Below are 19,800 nucleotides of genomic sequence, written 5' to 3'. Positions count from 1 at the left end.
CCCTCATCAGCAAAACCCAGCACAGGAGTAGCAAAGATGGYCCAGGTGCAGTTGAAAGAGCATCTACAGGGGCATGTCCAACACTTTGCTCCACTCCATTGCACTCGTAAGGCCAGTGCTCACAGACACCGCTCACCGTGCTCAAAGTTGGACACGACCACAAAGCAAACGCTTAGCAAAAGCGAACGCTTAGCAAAAGCGAACGCTGCACGCTGAGATACCCGTTTCAGGGGCAAGACGTCCTAAGGGGCCTGGCGGCAGCCCCGGCTGCTTCAGGGGCGCCTGTCCGCAGCCCCGAGCTGCTCTGTCGGGATCGGCGCGCGGCAGAGAGCGCCCGGGTCCATGAATCCAGCCCAAAAGCTCGAAACGCAGGCAGCAGCTCTCAGAGCCTGGAATGGGCTCGGGGGAATTAAGCCAGAGGTAGCTCTCACCCTACTTTGTTGGAAAAACGTAACAAAGGTAGCAAACAAAAATCATAACTAACAGCTAATTGTCTACATTATTACAGCTATACAGAATTCTGATCTATCTGCTCCAGCCCTTAATGCGGGAGAGCGCTCACCTTTATTTGCAGATAAGTAAAACCCAACAAATAAATAAAAGCGAGAATCCGAGCTTATTTATCCCAGCACAGCACTCCGATCTGTCCCACCAGCTGAGGCACCTCGTTTGTTCCAAAGGGACTCAGAAAGCAGCCTGCGACTGCGAGCRACCTGCAACCACTCCAAGCAGCAATCAGATTGACTCCTGCCAACTGCTAAAGGGAACTTAACCCATTGATTAGTGTCTCACTTGGCTTTCAAACGTATTTCACCTAAGCAGAACTGCTTCTCAGACAGTGCCTACAAGCAGACGACCATTTTCCCACAACAGTCCTGCAGTTCCTGTTGCAGTCTCTTCAGCAGCTCTTTCTCCAGTCCATACAATTATAGCCTGGTTATTTTTGGCTGCAGATCTAAATATAATTAACTGGAGGGCTTTTTTTTTTTTTTTTTTTTTTTTTTTTTTAAGTCTCTCTCCGGGAGTTTTCCATGCAGCATTCTGTTTAGATTTCACTAGCAGCCTGCTTTATGTACATCTGTTCTATATAAAAAAAACTATATATTTTAAGAGTGTTTTCAGAAAGAATGTTAATTTGCTTTATATATATCTTATATATATATAYACAYAYAYAYAYACACAYRTGTGYGYRYACACACACAYATATWTTTATTAAAAAATTAACATGAAGATGGGTGAAGAGCACGAATCCTGCAGCGCAGTTTTTCACTTGGCTCTCCTGTCATTACCTAGAGAGAAGAYCTGGGCTTTTGCCCTAAAATATTTGATGTCTACACTCCAGTTTTCCTTGCTTCAGACTGTACTTTGGGCGCTGCAAAGATRTATTGACATTTGAAGATGGCCAAAGGCCATACAGCCAAGAAACACTTAGAGTAACAGTATTAAGCTGGTAAGAAATCATACGAGGAAAATAAAATATATACCAAAAACTGACAAGTGAATTGAGGGTTATGCTACATTAATGTGCTGATATAACGTTAGTCTTCGATGCATCTAAAGATTCATTTGGTCCTCCCATTTCTTTAACACACACACACACACACACACACAAACAGAACCCATTTTGGAGACGACAGGAACGCGATGCACTGCAAGAGCTCGTGTCCCTTTTTGGGGCAACTCTCTCAATGCAAAGGTGGAGAATTTCCTCATGTTTCAATAGTACCTGTATCTCCTATTTATACTGATTCCTTCCCTGATAGAAAGCCATGATCCCATAATACATTTCCATAAATGATAGAGACAAATGACATGAAGCTTGGATAAGAGTTCAGGTACAGGTTTTGTGACACAATCCTCCGACTGATGTTTAACCACAGGAAAGAGATTCAACAGCAATATATTGGAGAAGACTCTCTGCTCCTCATTGTTACTGCATTTAGTGCATGTCATCAGATGTGACCCTATATGGGGATTTTCTCACCTTTGTCTACCTTCCCATTGATTACGTATAGTTATAAAAGGAAGACATTTCATTTTATGGAAAAAAAACGCCCAAGTCAGTACATTCTTTCACTCCTCTACAATCTGCATCTAAAATGTTTTGGAGGAAGAAAAAAAGACTCAGAAGAAAGRAAAAAAAAAGCTATCCTGTCTTGGATTTAAATAGTTACTCAAACTAAATACAGCAAAATTAGGTCATGGGAGCAAAAGTGTAAAAGCTAAAAGCTTCTTACACAATTTGTGCACATGCACGGACATCCCTGCCTCCCAAGTGGAATTCCTAGAATGTGAATGTGGGGGAAGCAGCCGGGCGCAGCTCCTCCACAGCGAGCTGTGCAGCTCCCGGAGCCGCCTGCTTCTCTCCCTCTCCTCCTGCAGCTCTCCCGAGCAGCCGGCCAGGGGAGAATCTCGCTGGGGGAAGGCATGAGCTGCATTTCCATCTACTTACTGCTGAGGTGCTTCTTTCAGCTGCCAGGATAACAAGTGATCAAGCTTGTTAGGGTCTCTTAAGTCTGAAGAGCAGACAGAAGAGAGCCGTAAAACAAGGCTCTCCACATTCTTCCTCTCTCTCACTAAAATACTGACAAACAGGCAGTCAGGGACGAAGAAAAACTGATCACTGAAGACAATGTTTAGTGTAAGGAGCCCTAGAACCCACGGCATCATCTGACCATTGCATCAGCAAAGGAGCGTCGGCATCACCGCCAGACAGGAACACGCTTCTCACAAAGCTTGAGAACCTGCTTGTTCCAAGGAGTTCCAGTTTAGAGTTAAATATTACATGTAAATTTTATCACCAACACCGCTACAAGTACAGCAAGCCAGGAGCTTGTCCACAGCGTTTAGTTGCATACTACCTGTACTGCTCACGTATCTGCAGGTAAAGAGCTAAGCATTGGGAAGTCTGAACCAGAGAAGTTCCTCGTCGCAAAAAAGCTGCTTCTCTGCACAGTTTTGCTCAAGCATAAAATATGAGCTCGGGAATCTGCCCGCCCTGCACGCCAGTGCCATTGGTACTGTCYGAGGAGCACTGGAACTGAACCGTCACTTTGCCACACTGCACTTCTGTCATCCCTTCTTGCCCGAAATAACTCAGCTCGTTACCGTCCAGAATCACGCTCGCCGTGTAAAAGGTGTCAGGCTCGATCTGCACCGGGTATTCGAACCACACGGGGAAAGTGTTACTAGAACCGTCCGAGAAATATTTGCTCAGGTTCTGGCCCAGGATGACTCCTTGCCGCTTGAGTTCGATCTTGGCGCTGTACTCGGCCGAGCCGCAGCTGGAGCCGTAGAGGCCGAAGCCGGCGATGAACACCCTCTTGTCCACAGCAAACTGGATGCTGTCGCAGCGGCCCCGGTAGCGCCACTGGTTGCTGCGGTAGGCGCAGGACTGGAAGCGGTGGCACCGCTGCGGCACGAGGCCCTTGCGGGGCTTGCTCACGAACTGCAGCTCCGGCTTTTTGGCCGCCGTGTACCAGAGGAAGATGTCGTTGGTCTCGTTGAGGGTCAGGATGCCCGACTGCGCGGCGCCGTTGGCGAAGTCGTCGAGCGCCATGGTGGGGATGCGGATCAGGTAGAGGGCCTTGCCCAGCACCTTGCGCTTGTTCTCGATGGTGGCCGTCAGCTCCTGCCGCTGGCACTCGACCTCGGCCCAGCTCAGAGCCGCCTCGAAAACGACGAGTTCTTTGGCATTCAGAGTCTCCCTTCGGAGGATGCTTTCGAGCGTCTGGAAGTCGATGTCGCAGAAGCCCTCGGATTTCAAAGCCAGCTCGGCCTGGGCATCGATGACCTCCCAGCAGCGCTGGGTCAGGTCGGGCTCCTCRAAGAGGCAGCTCTGGGAGAGCAGCACGCAGGCATTCTTGGCGCTCAGGCTGGTCTCCAGGAAGGTGACGCAGGCGCGGGCGAGGTGAGGGACGATGTACTTCTTGGCAGCGTAGAGCGTGGCCAGCACTGTGTCCGCAGCCAGGTCGATTTCATCACAGTAAATGTACCTGAAACACAACACACGTGGGTAGCAGCGCTGCTGAATGCCAAGAGCACCATTTGTCAACAACATCTGAAAACGGGAAACAAGGAATTCTTAAATGACTCCACACCAGAACTAAGCAATGCCCTTGGAGAATATCCATTGAATTCATAAGGAAGGTACAGGCCAAATTCACCATTGACATAAGCCAATGGAAGCCAACAGGTTACAACAAGCAAGATTTTACATTTCAGGCTCCTGYCGCACAGATGCTGGTTCCATTCCCAACCTGGAGCCCCCTCCAGCTCTGCCTTCCTTTGGCACCTGCCGTGCCTAAGGCAGGACACCCTGCCCAGAGCAGCTCACACGGCCACACGACCAGCCTGGTGCGCGGGGACGAGCTCTGCCCGTCCCGTGGTGCCAACCTGTGAGGGTTCACTGAGACAGCCAAGCAGCCTCTCACAAGGGAAACACTATCCGAGCACATCAGCTGCTGCCCACCTTCATATTTGATGACTACACAGTTTTGTCACAGGATGGTGAAACCCACAGGAAAAGCAAACCTGAAAATAAGAATTCTGTGTCTCTATTAACGCTTACAACATCGCAGCTCTGATAACAGAGCTTTTATTCACAGTCTCAGTGCATAAGGGGGAAAAAAGGCTTTACTGCTAGGCTAGTATGGTGGAAGAGATGAAAGTTAAATGCTATTTATGTGACTAAACTGCCGAGATTCATTGCTCACAGGGGAATGAAGAAACAGAGTTTGTTTTTTTAATAACTCATGCTTCGGGGCCCCATTTGCAGCTGGTAAATGCAGTGTGGTAAAACCACATTAGACACAATTTTACTCTTCATATGAATAAAGAAGTCTTGATGGTTATGGCTGATCACTGCGACTTTCTCCAGTAAAACTGAAGTTAAATGAAACCCAGTACTAATTAAAATGTTCCAGTTAGCACGTTTGTCAACACAAGACATTTTCAGAGAGCTGAATAAACACTATAAAAGGGAATTAGCACTTACACTGATCTTACTATATTTTTAAATATCTTCATTTATATTTTTGCAGAGTGTGATTCACTGATATTCTGACCTGTAACCTGATTTCTAGTTAGTGATGAAAATGACAGCAATGAGTAAATTACTAAGAGCAGTTATAATTTCTAAGGTAGAATAAATTCTGGTAAAATTGGATCTATGGTTAAAATAAACTTGCAAGAATGCTCTTCCCCAAGTCGTATTTTGAAAAYAGGCTTAGAGCAGATCCTGCCCAAGCAGTACATTGAAATGTAAGTGGTTACCGAGAGGAAGAAGGCTGACACAGGCCCAGCTCTTCTTGCCTGCCTTCCTTGGTTTCAGCTGGGCTATTTGTACCAACAAAGATGACACGTATAGATCACAGGTTACAGGCTTAGCTCCTTTACAGCCCCAAAAGTGTTCCATATTTTAATTAATTCCTTTTCATGACTCCAACTCTCTTCTCCCTTTCATTACTTCTCTTTGCCTGTTAATAAAGCAGAAACTGAGGAYGCCTGTTTTAAATTTAAATAGTATAATAGTTGTTAATGTTTGTGAAAGTGAAGAACTAACATCACCGAATTACAACAGACATGGACAGCACGGATCAGCTGTCTGCAATATTCCTCACTTCTCATTCTGCCCATGCACCTTGATCCTGGACTACAACTGCTGATATTCCAGTTTCAACCTTTTTAGTTCTCAAAACACAGGATTTGATGATACACTCCATCCTGGGATAAAATGGAATCATGGTTCTCATGTTAACAGTCATAAGTAAGACAGGATACAATACTTCAAATACAAGAATTCAATGCATGAGAGCATGAATTTAACAACCCCTTAACCCTGTTTTTAAAACTGTAGGAAACAGCCAAATCAGTTTTACAGGAGGAAGAATTAGTATCTATCAGTAGGGACTATATTAAATATGTTATATGGAGCAATACTTTGAGACTCATATTTGTCATCAGTGTGCCCACCACACAGCTGAAGACAAATAACATTTAAGGCAAGAGAATTCATGGTCCATCAACAACGAATAACAATAATTGAATGTATTTGCTCACAAAGATTATGCTGCACCTCTCCTGACTATGCAGGAGTCTCCCCAAAGAGGAGGGCTACTTAGGGATAGGTCAAAGCTTTTTCCTTTCCAGCCTCTGTGTTCCCAGCCTTCCGCTTTCCAGCGGCTGCAGCCCCTGCAAGGAGCAGAGGGGAGGATTTGCCGCGGGAATGGGAGCAGGGATGGGGCGGGAGCTCCCCGCCAAGCTCCACCCAGYGCAGCGCATGCACCGGGATGCAGGGAATGCTGCACTGCATCCCTCCCCRCGGCTGCGGGCAGCTCTGCCATCCGCAGGCCCCCGCGCGCTCTGCAGCACCGCCAAGGTTGTCCCAGCAGCCACAAAGACACAAAGTTGGCGGCTTGTTYCAAATAAAAGCTCTAAGGATAAGGAACTCGGTGGTTCTGGAAAAAGAGCACTGCAAAAAGCAGCGCAAAAAGCACCTGCAAAAGCAGAAAGGCCCCAAGTGGGGATCTGTACTGCACCTATGTACCCAATACTGTATCTTAACTTTAAAATCCAGACCTATACAACAGCAGGGCGAGTTTAGTTTCCCTGGTAGCCGCTGCCCAAAGCATTTCTGATGGCCACGCTARCCCCTAAAAACACTGTGCTACAAACTCCATGTGCAGCTGTGGACATTCATCCACAGATGCCCTGCAACACACAAGAAAAAAAGGTATTCCAGCCGTGAGCGAGGCAAAACAGCCTATGAAGTGCATTAAGTTCTTAGCTAGGGATTGCAGCAGCACATGGAACAAAATAAGCAGTATATTAGAAGGTTTCTATCACTTCTGATGTATACGTTGAATGCAATGATGGTTGCTAAAGCTGGAGAGAGAAAATCTCCAAAGCCACAGTATTCCTGTGACAGAGAATGTCACTTTAAAAATTGGAGTTTCTAGATACATTCAAGGGTAATTCAGCAGGGAAACTGAGTTTCACTGAGTTTGCTTAGGAAAAAAAAAAAAAAAAAAAAAAAAAGAGAGCTGTTCTTATTCAGCCTGTGGGAAGAAATAAAATACACAGAAAAATAATGATTATGTAAACTGTCTGTCTTCCATTAGTAAAATAAAACCCCAATCATTTAAATAGTCTCTTTATCACTTCCCAAACACGTCAATATGATACGTGAGCAGAAATTTAACCTTCAGAGTCTGTATTCGATAATTTAGGATCATTTTTCTAAGTTCTACATACAGCAAGCTTACGAAAGAGCTAGCACTATGTCAAAACATAAATTCAGCCATTCTAATTTTTTTTTTTTTTTTTTAACTTTTCACTATGCTTGCAAAGTACAGCAGGCTTTTTTGTTACAGCTGACAATTCTTTTTAGTACCTCCATTCCTTTGTGTAACATGTGTAGTGACAAATCAAATCAATAGGCATTACAGTATACAATGTGCCCAAAGATCCCCTGTCAAAGTCATTATTTATAACAGCCTACATTAGCTAATATGTGTGTGCCTCAGAGTTAGAAGGGGAACCCAAAAAGAGGCAAAAATGAAAGTCTGAAATACTTGAAACACAAAAGGAAAAAACATTTTTAAACAGCTCCTTCCTGTCATATATTCATCTAATACTTTAACCGTGACATTATCAGTGTGAATATCAGTGTACACATCATAAAGAAAACACATATCTAGCAGATGAATGATGCTTACTTCAGCATAGCGAGAAAAGCAGCAGGCTCAACATCTGGTATACGGATCTCATCTTTGTCCTCAGCGAGCTCTCCGTAAAACATTGCATGGAATACAGAGCTCCCAACAGCAAGGACATACTGTCGAGAGAGGGGAAATCTTATTTCATGCTCTAAACTGAAAGCACTGCCAATAAAAACAACGTGGGAGAGCCACTCTGAATGTGCGGGCTYCACCGACTGACACGCTTGCATGAGAAAGTCAAACTTAGGAACAAAACAGCATATATTTTCTTTGCATTTACCTCTCCTGGGCACACATGCACTAGCTACTGGGAAAAGCTGGCATCTTTTACAGAAGTTCCTTATTTCGAGTGGAACTTCAGGAGTAATATTAACCAACCGGGCAAGCGGTATTCTTAGCTTTACAGCGAGGGTCTTATCGTGACAAATATAATATTTAACTGGACACACACAGAAGGGTAAAGGGCAGGGTTTCAGTGAATGCAGCTGTTTAAAACAGAGTGTGGGTCTGTCCCGGGAGGCGCCGCCGYGGGAGCCCCCGGCCACCCTCCCTACCAGGGCAGCTCCTCCTTACTTTGTGTCCCGGCAGCCGCTGCGTCGCACCTGGTGGCCCCACCACGAAGTGAACATCGGCCATCAAATCGTTGTTGAACATCACGGCATTTCTACAAGCAGAGGCAAGGAGTTAGCTCCGGGAGCCCAGTGATCCCACGCTTGCTCCCAATCCCAGGGACTGAAGCCCTAAATGCCATGAAGTTGGGGAAAGGAAGGCAGCTCACACGTTGCTTTGAACTATTTTACACATCACCAGACACATATACAGGGGGAGGGGGGGGAGCAAGGTTGAGGGAATAATAATAATAATAATAATAATATCAATAATAATAACTTATTAAAACTTTTCTGAAAGTGAAAATCACAAACAGCATGTATCGCCACAAACCTACACTGACACCTAAGAGCAAATCTCTACTGCTATGTTGCAACTTGCAATTTTTATTTACTCAAGACAAACAGCTGCACTGTCTGAAAAACAGACCCTAAATGTTTTCCACTACTGCAACATTTGCTTAATGCAAAATAAAAGAACTGTGCTTTATTCAGGACATAAATTAAAAACTAATGTAAGCACGACAAACATTTTGACACTGTTCACCCCTCAATCTAAACAGCAAAAATAAACTGTCCTGAACTTACCTCTCCCTGATGGTGGGGTAAAGTCCTTGCCAGTTAGGTGCTGGGATCGTGTTGTTGTTATTGAGGTTTTGCTGGTGGTACTGCTGAACAGCAGTTGTATTCGTGTTGGCCGGCTTCTTTCGGGGAAAAATATCAGCAGCCATCTTCTTCTTCTTTTTGGTCTTCAAGGTAATGATCTCATAGCAAACCGGAGGCAATTTGCTGCTGCTGCTGCTGCTGCTGCTGTTCCCCTTCTTAGAGCTCTTCTTGGACCTGTTCTTGACCGTCTCTGGAAGCATCAAGAAGAAGGTGAGACATTTCATGTTCTTTCCCTTCTCATCTACCATGAGGATACTTGTCTGGACAGCTAGACAGCCTAACTTGCTCCGAGCATCCAGRAAGGCGAGGAGGAGCCGCTGAAGCTCGGGCAGCGGAGCCAAGAGTTTGCGTCTTCTCCGGCAAGGCAAGGTGACCTTCCCCAGGTACCGCGGAAGAGCCYGGCTCTAAGTTTGATCCAGTACTTGAATTGTTAAATTCCCCCCCATCATTCCGGGCAGGCCTATTCCTCCTGTGGGGTCGTGGCGGGGATGGAGGGGCAGGCGCGCGGGCCAGCGAGGGCGAGCGGCGCTCCAGTTGTGCGGGGACGAGCGAGCGAGCGGCGCACGGCGGAGGCAGCGAGCGGAGCAGAGCGAAGCGGAGCGGAGCCAATGGCTGCAGCCACCGGCAGCGATTGGAGCCGCCGCACGGTGACACCTTTGGGAACGCGCTCGGCCCCCGCGTTAAAGCGGCCGCCGCGGCGCCCCGAGGTCCCCCGAGCGCAGGGAGCTCGGCCAAGCCGCTCCGAGGAGAGGCGCAGCGAGGCTACGCGCTGCCGTGGGGGTCGGTATGAGGGCTCTGCAGACCCCTCCCGAGATGCTGGTTCATCTGGGAGCACTATAAGGACCAGAGGCGAATTGCGCCCCRGGAACGGGCAGCAGCGAGGAGCTCCCTTACATGATCCCTCTGGAGCAGCCAGYGATCCGATCCGGTGGGACATGAATAGGGATGAGGTCAGCGCTCCGGCTTTAACTCCTTGCGCTTCCCTTTGCCAGGACCCCCAGGTCTCCCCCCCGGCAGCACTAACAAGGGCAGCCTGCAGCGGGCATGGACACGGAAGGGCCGCCCGGACATGCAAATCAGGCCCCAGCAAATCCCAGCGARCACGTTTAATCAATATTTCAAATCAGTATTTCAATATTCAATCAATATTTCAAAGGGCTACATGGAAAAGTCCAAATGACTTTGAGAGACTCCGGTAGAAACCACTCCTTGAGAGGCAAGTGGGCACAGATTTCATTAATAAATACTCCTGAAATAAAAAGGATAGAGGCTTAGCCAGCCAAGCCATTTAAATAGGCAAGAAACCTATTTTTCAGTCATTAGTTTACTAAGAACTTAAACTCAGATTGGATTTCCTTAATAGTAGGTCAAGTGTCTAGAAAACTGGCATGCATGACCACTAAAAAAAAAAAAAAAAAAAAGCAAAGGAGAAAAAAAATTAGATAGCAATTCTTCACATCTTAAAATAACATTGTTTTCCCTTCAAAAAAACACAGTTCAAACATCACTCTGTACTGTTAAGAGGAGGCTTAAAGAAAAGCCTCCTCTTTGCTATCAGTACAAGCTCACCCCCATTTAGCCTTGATTATTTTTCCTGGACAAGAGCAGCACAGTSAAGTAACAGGGATGGAGATGCTGGAAAACGGGGCCAACCTTGCTGAGATCCATGGCCAAATCCTGCCTGGCCTAAACCCAAGCCCTGGGATGTCCTTTGGGCTGCTCCCCCAAACGCCCAATGTCCTGGAATCATCTGGACACTAGTGGACACCCCTACTGGAATCACCCAATGTCTTTAACCCAAGAGGTCCAAAACCAAAGTGCAAGCAAAGATTCACTGATAACTTGGTTTCCTTGAGCCACCCTTCACCTTATAACTAAGTTAAGCCACCGGCAGACGCCAGTCYGCGCCTACAACTGCATGGCCTTGAGTTGGTTTTATTTCCAGCTGCCCCCTGTCTCTGGGGTTATGGGAAGGGGGAAACACAGGGAAACGTGTCTGCGCCTCAGTTGCTCCATTCCCCCACCTGACACCCCAGTGTGACATCCCTTTTGCCGGCAATTTGCAGGAAGACGGTGGGCGGTGCGTGCCTGGCGCTGGGTTATGCAATTTCCAAAGACTCCTTTCCTAACAAGCTCTTCTCTCTCCCCATCTTTTTTTTTTTTTTTAAATCTGTGACAGATTGATTTGGGAGAGAAATAAACGGTCTAAATCCTGTTGAACTGCAGAGGCAAAAAGAGGAGCACAGGAGGAAAAGCAGCGTAGGCCCCAGATGGGTTGTTTATAGCTGCTCGCAGCTGAGAGCTTCTACTGGGGTCGGGGCAKGTATTCCCAGTGTGAAATCTCGGCTGCTTAGGTTTATGCAACTTTTTTTTTTCCCCTCCCTCCTTAAACAAGTTTCTGGACCTCCTGATTATGAAAATAACCTTTTTGCCTCTGCATAGGAATGATTTTTCACAAGAAAGAAGCTTAAAAATCTTTAAAGATACACTAAAGCAAGAAAGAAGGAAAAAAATGAAGTGTGTTCTTCAGAATTCTTCCAGCACTGCCAATGGCACAAGAAGGGTAGYGGAGTTTGGGAGAATCACATGGGAGATGTGCTTGTAATTCCGTGCATCAATCTCATTTATTACTAAAGCACACACCGTTTTTTTTTTCCTCAAACCTTCTGACCAATATGAATCCAAAGATTATTCACATACATCACTATCACCAGATAAGGACACASGGAGGCTTCAGAAATAAAACAGGGTGACTGGCCCGCTCGGGCTGGGAAGGTGCAACCCGTCAACCTGCAGCAGTAGGAGCCACGACACCTTCAAGCTCCGGGATGTCCAGCACACGCTCTGCTTCCCTGGGAAGGAAGGGAGGCACCAGGAGCCATGATCGAAGGTTATCCAAAGTCATGCACAAACTAGTATCCAAGAAAATAACTTGGGTRGGACAGGACTGGAGTCTACTCCTGCAAACAAATGGTGCTGATTCCTCAATGGGCTCCAAAAGTTCCTACAAAGGACTGCAAACCTCTTAGTTTTTAATACCATCTTCCACCAAACTTTTTATTAAGTGTGAAAGAAGATGTCAACCATCAATCATTAGACACACTGAGTCAAAAAGAGAAGAATTTGTGCCAGCCACCACACTATGCTTTTTGCTTCAGTGGCAACTTCAATCTGCTTCCCATAACGTGGCGTTCCTTTAGCATCCACACACTCTTAATGACTTCACAAATCAATACGCTAGCGATCAGCACAAATAAGCCACGAACTACTCCCTGCCGAAAGAAGGGTCAAAATCCCAAGTTCAAATCAGTCTCTGTCTGATGAGAGGATCAAGGAAATTGATCTCATCTCATTGGAATTTCTCCTATTCATTTCTCAAAAAAAAAAAAAAWAAWAAAATAAAAAAAATCTCACCATGTGTTCCCAAGTCTCTTCGATCATTCTCATTTTTCTTCATCAATTCTACATCAACAGAACTTCATAAATGCCACTTTAAAAAAAAMCACTTTGCAAAGGCACATAAATCCTGATTTTATAAACAATTGCAGTCAAAACAGAAGTATTTTGAAGGGTGTAGGAAATTCCACATTTAGACATAGGTATCATGAACATGTAAAATGCCAGATGTGAAGAGCTGAACAAAGGAATATATTCTAAGATACTGAGCTTCAAAAGTCTCGTTATCCTTCAGATTATTGGGGGCAATTTATAAGCCCCTGGAAATCAACTCCCGGTCTTAAAAATCCAAGTACCAGTTTTGTTATTTAAATGATAATCTGTGTACTATCTCTGCCACTCTGGTTTGATTTATCCTTTAAAACCATCCTGTGCCTTGGGACTGCTGTGAAGGGTGGCAGGGGAGGCATATTCTAGTGCAACTCCTGGTGTGCAACTGTGAACAGCGTGCCAGCAATGGGATTAGGTAAATTCCCATTGAGAAATAATTTAATTTCCAGGTTGACACAAGTATTCTTCCTCACATTACATCAGTCTCTCATGCTGCAATAGTAAGTCTCTCTCTCTCTCTCTCTCTCTCTCTCCTCTTTTTTTAATAGGCTGGTTTTGTTTGTTTGTTTTCCCCCTATATCTCTCATATTTACAGCTCAGTTTTTCATGTAGTATCATGAACTGGGCGATTCAATAAAACCCAAAATTTAATCAAAATCTCCAGTTTTCTATCACAACTAGTTCCTGAAAACAGGAATGAATTCTAAGTAGGCAACGAGAAAATGCATTTATTTCTCCTCTGTAAAACTGCCAAGTCTCTCCCTTGGCACAGTTGTTATGTCTATGCATTATTAAAATTCTTTGTTTAAATCCTGGATTATTATGAAGCACAATTTAGAAAGTAAGCCTTGATTAACCAACATAAATACATGTCAGCGTTTAACAAAAACTACCTGTTCGCTGCTACTTTTCATTGAATTCAAGTTTACTTTAATCAGTCATTTAATGATAACATATACGATTAAAAAAAAAAAAATGCTAAGGAGCCTAAATCTATTTAGGAGGAAGCCTAGGCTGTGAATTGTTTAGTCACTTTAAATCTTGCCAACCTCCTTTCCAAGTCTTCTGTTTGCAAAAAGAGCCCCTTGGGAAGGGGACTGAGAGCTCTTCTCCTGCCTTCCCTGTGTGCAAACACAGCACAGGCAACCAAACCTTCCAGTGCCCTTGCTCCTTCATGGGTTTCTGATGGGCRGCACCAAAACCAACCCAATTCCTATCAGCGTCTACCTGCTGCATGGAAATGCTGGACTTGAACTCTTACTAGAAAGGACTCCTACAAAAATAAATAAATAAAAATAAAAGAATAAAAAAAGGAAAAGAGAAGAGTAATTTTGTAAAGACTCGGAGAAGCTAGAACTTAGGAAAAGAAAAAAAAAARTGTTTCTTTCTCCAAATTGCCAAGAGCTGGGAAGAGCAGAGTAACCTCAAACAGAACTGTAATTTCAAGTCCACGCAGTGGTTCTTCTAGGGCTGCCTGTTGAATCAACACTTGGAGCTTCCAACTGATGCCCAAAATAGCTACATGCTGTTTTGCTGTAGGTCTTACACTGTTGGTAAATATTCCTCCTAACTCTGCTTAGTGATTGCCTTGTTTTAGTTTGAGGCTTCATCATTTTGCAAGATCTCGTGCACAGAGATGCTTTTACATTTCCTTCCTCCCATCAAATGCCCTTCATGCTTTAAATAAAACAAAACCAAGGAGGCTTGAGCTGCCAAATAAACAGATAAGTACGGCTAGAAATCAATTAGATATTTAGTTGTCTTTTCATTCTCTGMTTCTTGTATTTTTTGGTAGTATGTAGGCTATATCTCTGCATGTATGCAACTTCTTACTGATCCTGTAATCAGAGCAGGCTTTATCTTTTTATTCCATCCATCCAAAAAACCTTTCTAAATTTGCAGTCATTTTCATGCCCCTCCTGACTTTTACAACAATATCCTCTTTGAAACAAAGCAATCAAAACACAACATTGTATTTAGGAATAAGGAAACTGCTTATTCCTCTGCCCACATGGCGTGAAGGTTTCCCTCTGGAAAGATTCCAGCTGATTGTTTTAAACACCACGCAGGCCCACGATGGGGAGGAGAGCAGGGCTCCAGTTCACTAATTCCAATAGTTAAACGAAAAATAAAAATAATAATAAAAAATGCTCCCAGAAGGTCCAAGGGAACTGATGTGCCCACCAAAAATCCCTGGAAACCTCCTAGACAAAACTGGCTAYCATGAGGCTGTTCCCAAGCCAAACRCCACCTCTCCTCCTGCCACCTTTTTGTGAGCTTTCTTGCTCACCTACCTGAAGTTCACTATTTAACCTTAGAGTGAGTTGGTCCTGGTCAAAAATTTCTAATTTAGGCTGAAAGCATGTCAATCTAACGGAAACGAAGACTCCTACACTGTAAATTTTTGTCTTTAATATTTTCTTCCAAGCTGGACAAAAATAAATATAGCTAGCATACTGAAGTGAGAAAGAAAAATATGTTTAAAGGTATACTTGTATATTCATTWTAATTTCAATAACATGCTTGCTGCACAAATGACAGTCCACATAAACCACAACTATATAGAGTATGGTTCAGGTCTATGCAACCTACAGTGCTGCAGTCTCRTATTTGATGCTGCTACAGTGAATTATCATACAAACATTCTCCCCTGTACAAATGGAACAGCATAACAGGATAAGTTTTATCACAACACAAAATAGATGATTTTGTTACATATCCCCTAATGTCATAGTTTGGCAACTGCAGTAGAAAATATCTCAGAGCAGAATTCACAACTTATCCCATAAACATTAACTTGCTCCTTGATAGTTCAAAGTAAAAGCAAGAATTACAAATGAGCTCAGAGATGAGAAAACCTGCAACTACAAAATGAGAAATTCAATTCAAGGTTACAGGAGATAAGCCGCTTTCCTACAAATTTGAGAGACAAATATTACTTTTCTTTCCATCACYGATGCTTTAGGTTGCACATTTCACTTAATAATGAGTTTTGCTCCTATCAATCTGTGGGATTACAGAAAAACAAAAAACAAGCAACCAAAAAAAMMCCCTCTCTTTCTCAATGACTATCTTTCTTCTTTTTTTTTTCTTTTTTTGCTTCTAAATACACAATATTGCCAACCTGAAAGCATTCAACCCTCTGTCTAAGGCAGAGGTCAGCTTTAATTCCATTCTGCCTCTTACCAAAGCTGGTGTACAAAGAAAAGATCAGATAGCTCAGGAAATTGGTAATAAGATACAGTGGTTTTCCGTCTCTAGGTCACTAATTCTAAATTGACCGAGGTCAACAGTAATCAAAAGTCATTAGCATTTAATGATCCTTCTGTGCCTTGTGAGAAAAGAGCAGCCAGTGATCATAGGGCACCTCCGAAACTGCCACTACCACCAGTGCTCACACATCCAGACCAGCATTGGCTGCCCAATGGGCAGAACTTCCCTTCTTATCTCACAGCCGGATAGCACCCGTGCAGATAAACSCTCAAATTTTAACTTTTAACCCTTAATTTTAACTGGAATCAGAAGCTCTTCTTTAAAACCCAAGTTACAATAATACAGGGTCAGTGGAAGATGGGGTTGAAAGGTCCCGTTCCTTTAGATCAGTGGTTCCCAATCCTCTTTGTCCTCCCACACACAGCTCCATGAGGCTGTAGAATATAAAATGCTAACACAGAAAAAGAGAAGACAACTTCTCAGTGAGTCCCACCTTGGAGAACTGGTGGTTCCAAAAGAATAACCATCCCATGAGGACCCACAGAGGCGACTGCATTACTGCTGCTACACCAGTGCATAATTCAAGGACTGCATTTTCCATGTCAAATAATAACATGAAGAACATGAGAAATKTCAACCTCCTGGGATGCTACAAGCACCTTCTACTGGGTTAAGAAGAATAGAAGGGGCTTTTTTTTTTTTGGTAAGGCGCTGCAATGCAAGTGTAATTATGCTCTCTCATTGGAAAACCATCTCACGTTAGTCTTCCTTTAAGCGGTAATTCTCTAAACTTCATTACCCATCTTCCATTTGGATCTAGAATGGCGGTCCCACAGGTAAGATTAAAACCTGGCAACATTTTTCTTTATCAACTGTTTTAGAAAACACCATTTACCTTCCTATGCTGCATCTATTTCAGTCACTCCTACCTTTTAGATCAGCAGTACTTTAGTATTGGTTAGGTTAACTTCTTTAGAGTTGAACAGCAGCTTCTTTGCAATGATGAATTTTCAAGATGAACATACACGTACCCATTAAAATAATAGTTTCAATACCTACATATGTGCATACATATATTTCAGCCATTAAAATGTATTTGTCTACAAACATTGACACATCTTAAATGCCTGTTCTCCCTCTCTTGAGAACCTAGGACACGTCAGAACTGCCGTACAGGAAAAGATAAAGAGCAAGGAAGGAGCTAGTAATTGCACATAATGGCATGATGCTATTTTAAGGGACTGTGCAAGTTAAATGTATATGCACAGAAGCAATGTTGCAAACTTTTATATTGTATGGAAGTCTTTGCTCCTTTTTGGTACAGATGGTGCAGTATTGACTTCATGTTAAAGAAGAGCACTACCGAAGACAAAAGCAAGTAGTACTAAGGGAAACTGGGTRCATATTTACATACATATTTATGTTATGCAACCATAACATCACACTCTATGGAGCTATGTGCCTTGACAGAAGCTTAGGAAACTAAGAGGGCAGCAACTGCATTCAGCTCTGCATTAAAATGTATGGGAGGACCCTAAAGGGTGGCAAAACACTGCACAGCTTAAGGCACCCTTATATAAGTTATATGCAACTATTTTTAGTGCCTTCCCAGTGTTAAAGAGCCTGTGCTCCCCTCTATCCTACATAGAGAAGGTGGCATGCCATGACTGGCACATGGCATGCCATGGGTTAGGTTTTAACCTCTGGCATTTTGTTCCACCAACTCTTCCAAGCCCACATACAAAACCTCACAGCTACCAGGTATAACAACCCAGCTGAATTTTATCCAACAGAAGGGTCATTTTCTATTCAAACTCTTGGAAAAACTCTACAAGCAAGCAGTTTTGCAGTAAGTAGGAGACAGCCTGGCTCTAGAGAATGTAATTTTTTGAATCAAAGTGAGTCCTTTAAGTTGCTTTAGATTATGAAGAGCAGACATTGCAGCTAAGGCGGATACAGTGCAACCCAGTAACCAAATATCCTGTCACTGAAGGATCAGAAAGTCATTCAGAAATTGTAACCAAGAGGCAGATAATCCTCTCGTGGAATAAAACTTTCACTCAGGGTACAAGGTAACCTCAGAATTTGGGCAAGTGGGCTGGGCCAGATGCCCCCCAAATCTGTCCTCTCTGATTCTGGGCCCTGCACATCCAAGCGTGTCAATAAACCATTCCCGTGTCACCAACCCACCTACAACTGCTTTAAAAACACAACTGGGCTCATTTGGTTCTCTTTTACTCCATTTTGCAGATGGGGCCATATGAGCAGGAAAGCGGCAAGGCCGGGCCCAGGAAAGCGGCAAGGCCGGGCCCAGGAAAGCGGCAAGGCCGGGCCCAGGAAAGCGGCAAGGCCGGGCCCAGGAAAGCGGCAGCTTTGCAAATGAGTGAGGACGCACTTTACCTAAACTCCCAGTTTTCTGATAGGGGCAAGTGGAAAAGTGTTTTCTGATACAAAGAGGGTTTGCAATTAAGGCAGAGACGGGAATTCACCTTTGTTTATGGCAAGAAAACAGAATTGGAGACAACTGAAGATGATGATGAGACTGGAGCATCTTCGCTATGAGGAGAAGCTGCCAGAGCGGGGCCTCTCCAGCCTGCACAGGTTCACAGAACATCTATCCCCTACATGTCCTACGACAACACAGCACCACCAGACCTCTGCCTTAACTGACCCTACCCTAGTAGTGCCAATTCCATCACAGATCTGTTTGTAGCTTCATTTAATCAGAAGCAACCGTTTGTAACTTCATAAAAAGTTTGTTCACGAGCTCTAACAAACTGGTGTGCGCAGAGCAAAAACGACTATTGCAAACGGGATTTTTTCTGAGCTTTAGTGGGGAAGCTGCAGGAAACCCCCATGTCTTGCAAGAGGCATTTCCCCAGGTGAGAGCTGCTCTGCTCCACAAAGTTAATTTGCACTTGGCGGCCGCGCAGTGCTGGGGATAAACAGGTACTGCAGCCTCCCAGCTCCACAGCTCTGGCTCTCTGCAGTTCAGCGGTCCTGCAGAAACAGGATTTTAAGAACATGGACCAAAAAAGTCATGAGAGATTTAACCTGCAAAGTTCAACTACCTAATTAAGCAGCAATGCTATTATTTGTAACATAATGCACTTTCTTTCTGCAGGAAGTGGTGAGACCAGCTCTTTCCCAACAATAGAAGAACCTGGCTCAAATTCGTAATAGTAAAAGCAGTGCCAAATACAGCATTTTATATATTTATTTTATATATTTATATGTGTGTTTTTTATATATATATATGTATACACACACACACACACACAATCCAATACCACTCTTCTCCACAAACACCAGACAAAGAGCCTGAGAGGCGGCTAAAAGTTCAGTATAATACTAAACTATGAAAATAAAACACAGGGAAAACCACCAGCCACACATGACACCCTTCACCAGTGTCCTTCAGATACAGTGCACAAAACCTTAGTTTTAATCAGATATTCCAGCAACCATTTTCCAAGCATTCAAATATTATCATCACATCTTAAACTTTTCTTCAAGTGAATTTGGGAGCTCAGCCCGGAGGTCATCACAGAGAGAAGTGCTGCCCGTTCTCCTGCTTCTTGAAAGGGGACAAGCAGGAAAAATGTAGATACCAAAGGCAGGGCCCTTAACCCAGGCCACATTCTGCAGACACCTGCGGACACTTGTCTGGAAGTCCAGGAAAATGGAAAGRGGCAGTTGTGTTCACATTAAACGGGGCATTAGTTGTACTTCTAGGAAGTTTCACTTAAAGGCACTTAAAAAATAAGGCAGAGAAACGATACTGTTTAGATGTACGTAATTCCAAAGGACTTTTTCCAATTCAACTTGTAGCAACCAAAGCAACTTGTAGTGACCAGCCCCTGGAGCAGCGACGCCTTCCCGCGCTCGCCCTGCACGGGCCGGACATTGGGAACGGGCACGGACAGAGCCCAACTTCGCTGCTACGCGTGCCTCCCGCTCGAGGTTTAGGGGACAGACCCCAAAACTGGGGCAGACCCCAACTTCGCCGCCCGCTCGAGGTTTAGGGGCAGACGGGGCTGGTTTGCAGAGAGCAGCGCGCGCGGCGGGCGACTGCGTACGTTCAG

The 19,800-nt window shown here is 44.4% G+C and overlaps 1 protein-coding gene across 1 annotated transcript; it reads right to left on the bottom strand.

Annotated features, from left to right (window-relative positions):
- Window positions 1-1,208: 1,208 nt before the first annotated feature.
- On the bottom strand, window positions 1,209-9,464 carry BTBD3 (BTB domain containing 3). The gene is made up of 4 exons (XM_026052900.1): window positions 8,918-9,464; window positions 8,295-8,385; window positions 7,719-7,837; window positions 1,209-3,995 (listed from the first exon to the last, which is right to left on the bottom strand). The coding sequence occupies exons 1-4, from the start codon at window positions 9,241-9,243 to the stop codon at window positions 2,963-2,965; spliced, it is 1,569 nt and encodes a 522-aa protein (XP_025908685.1). The 5' UTR covers window positions 9,244-9,464; the 3' UTR covers window positions 1,209-2,962.
- Between the last annotated feature and the right edge of the window lie 10,336 nt (window positions 9,465-19,800).

This window comes from Nothoprocta perdicaria, unplaced genomic scaffold (genome assembly GCF_003342845.1).
Source record: "Nothoprocta perdicaria isolate Ctin4 unplaced genomic scaffold, notPer1 scaffold_93, whole genome shotgun sequence".
Classification (NCBI taxonomy): Eukaryota; Metazoa; Chordata; class Aves; order Tinamiformes; family Tinamidae; genus Nothoprocta; species Nothoprocta perdicaria.
This window is presented reverse-complemented; position numbering and strand designations above follow the sequence as displayed.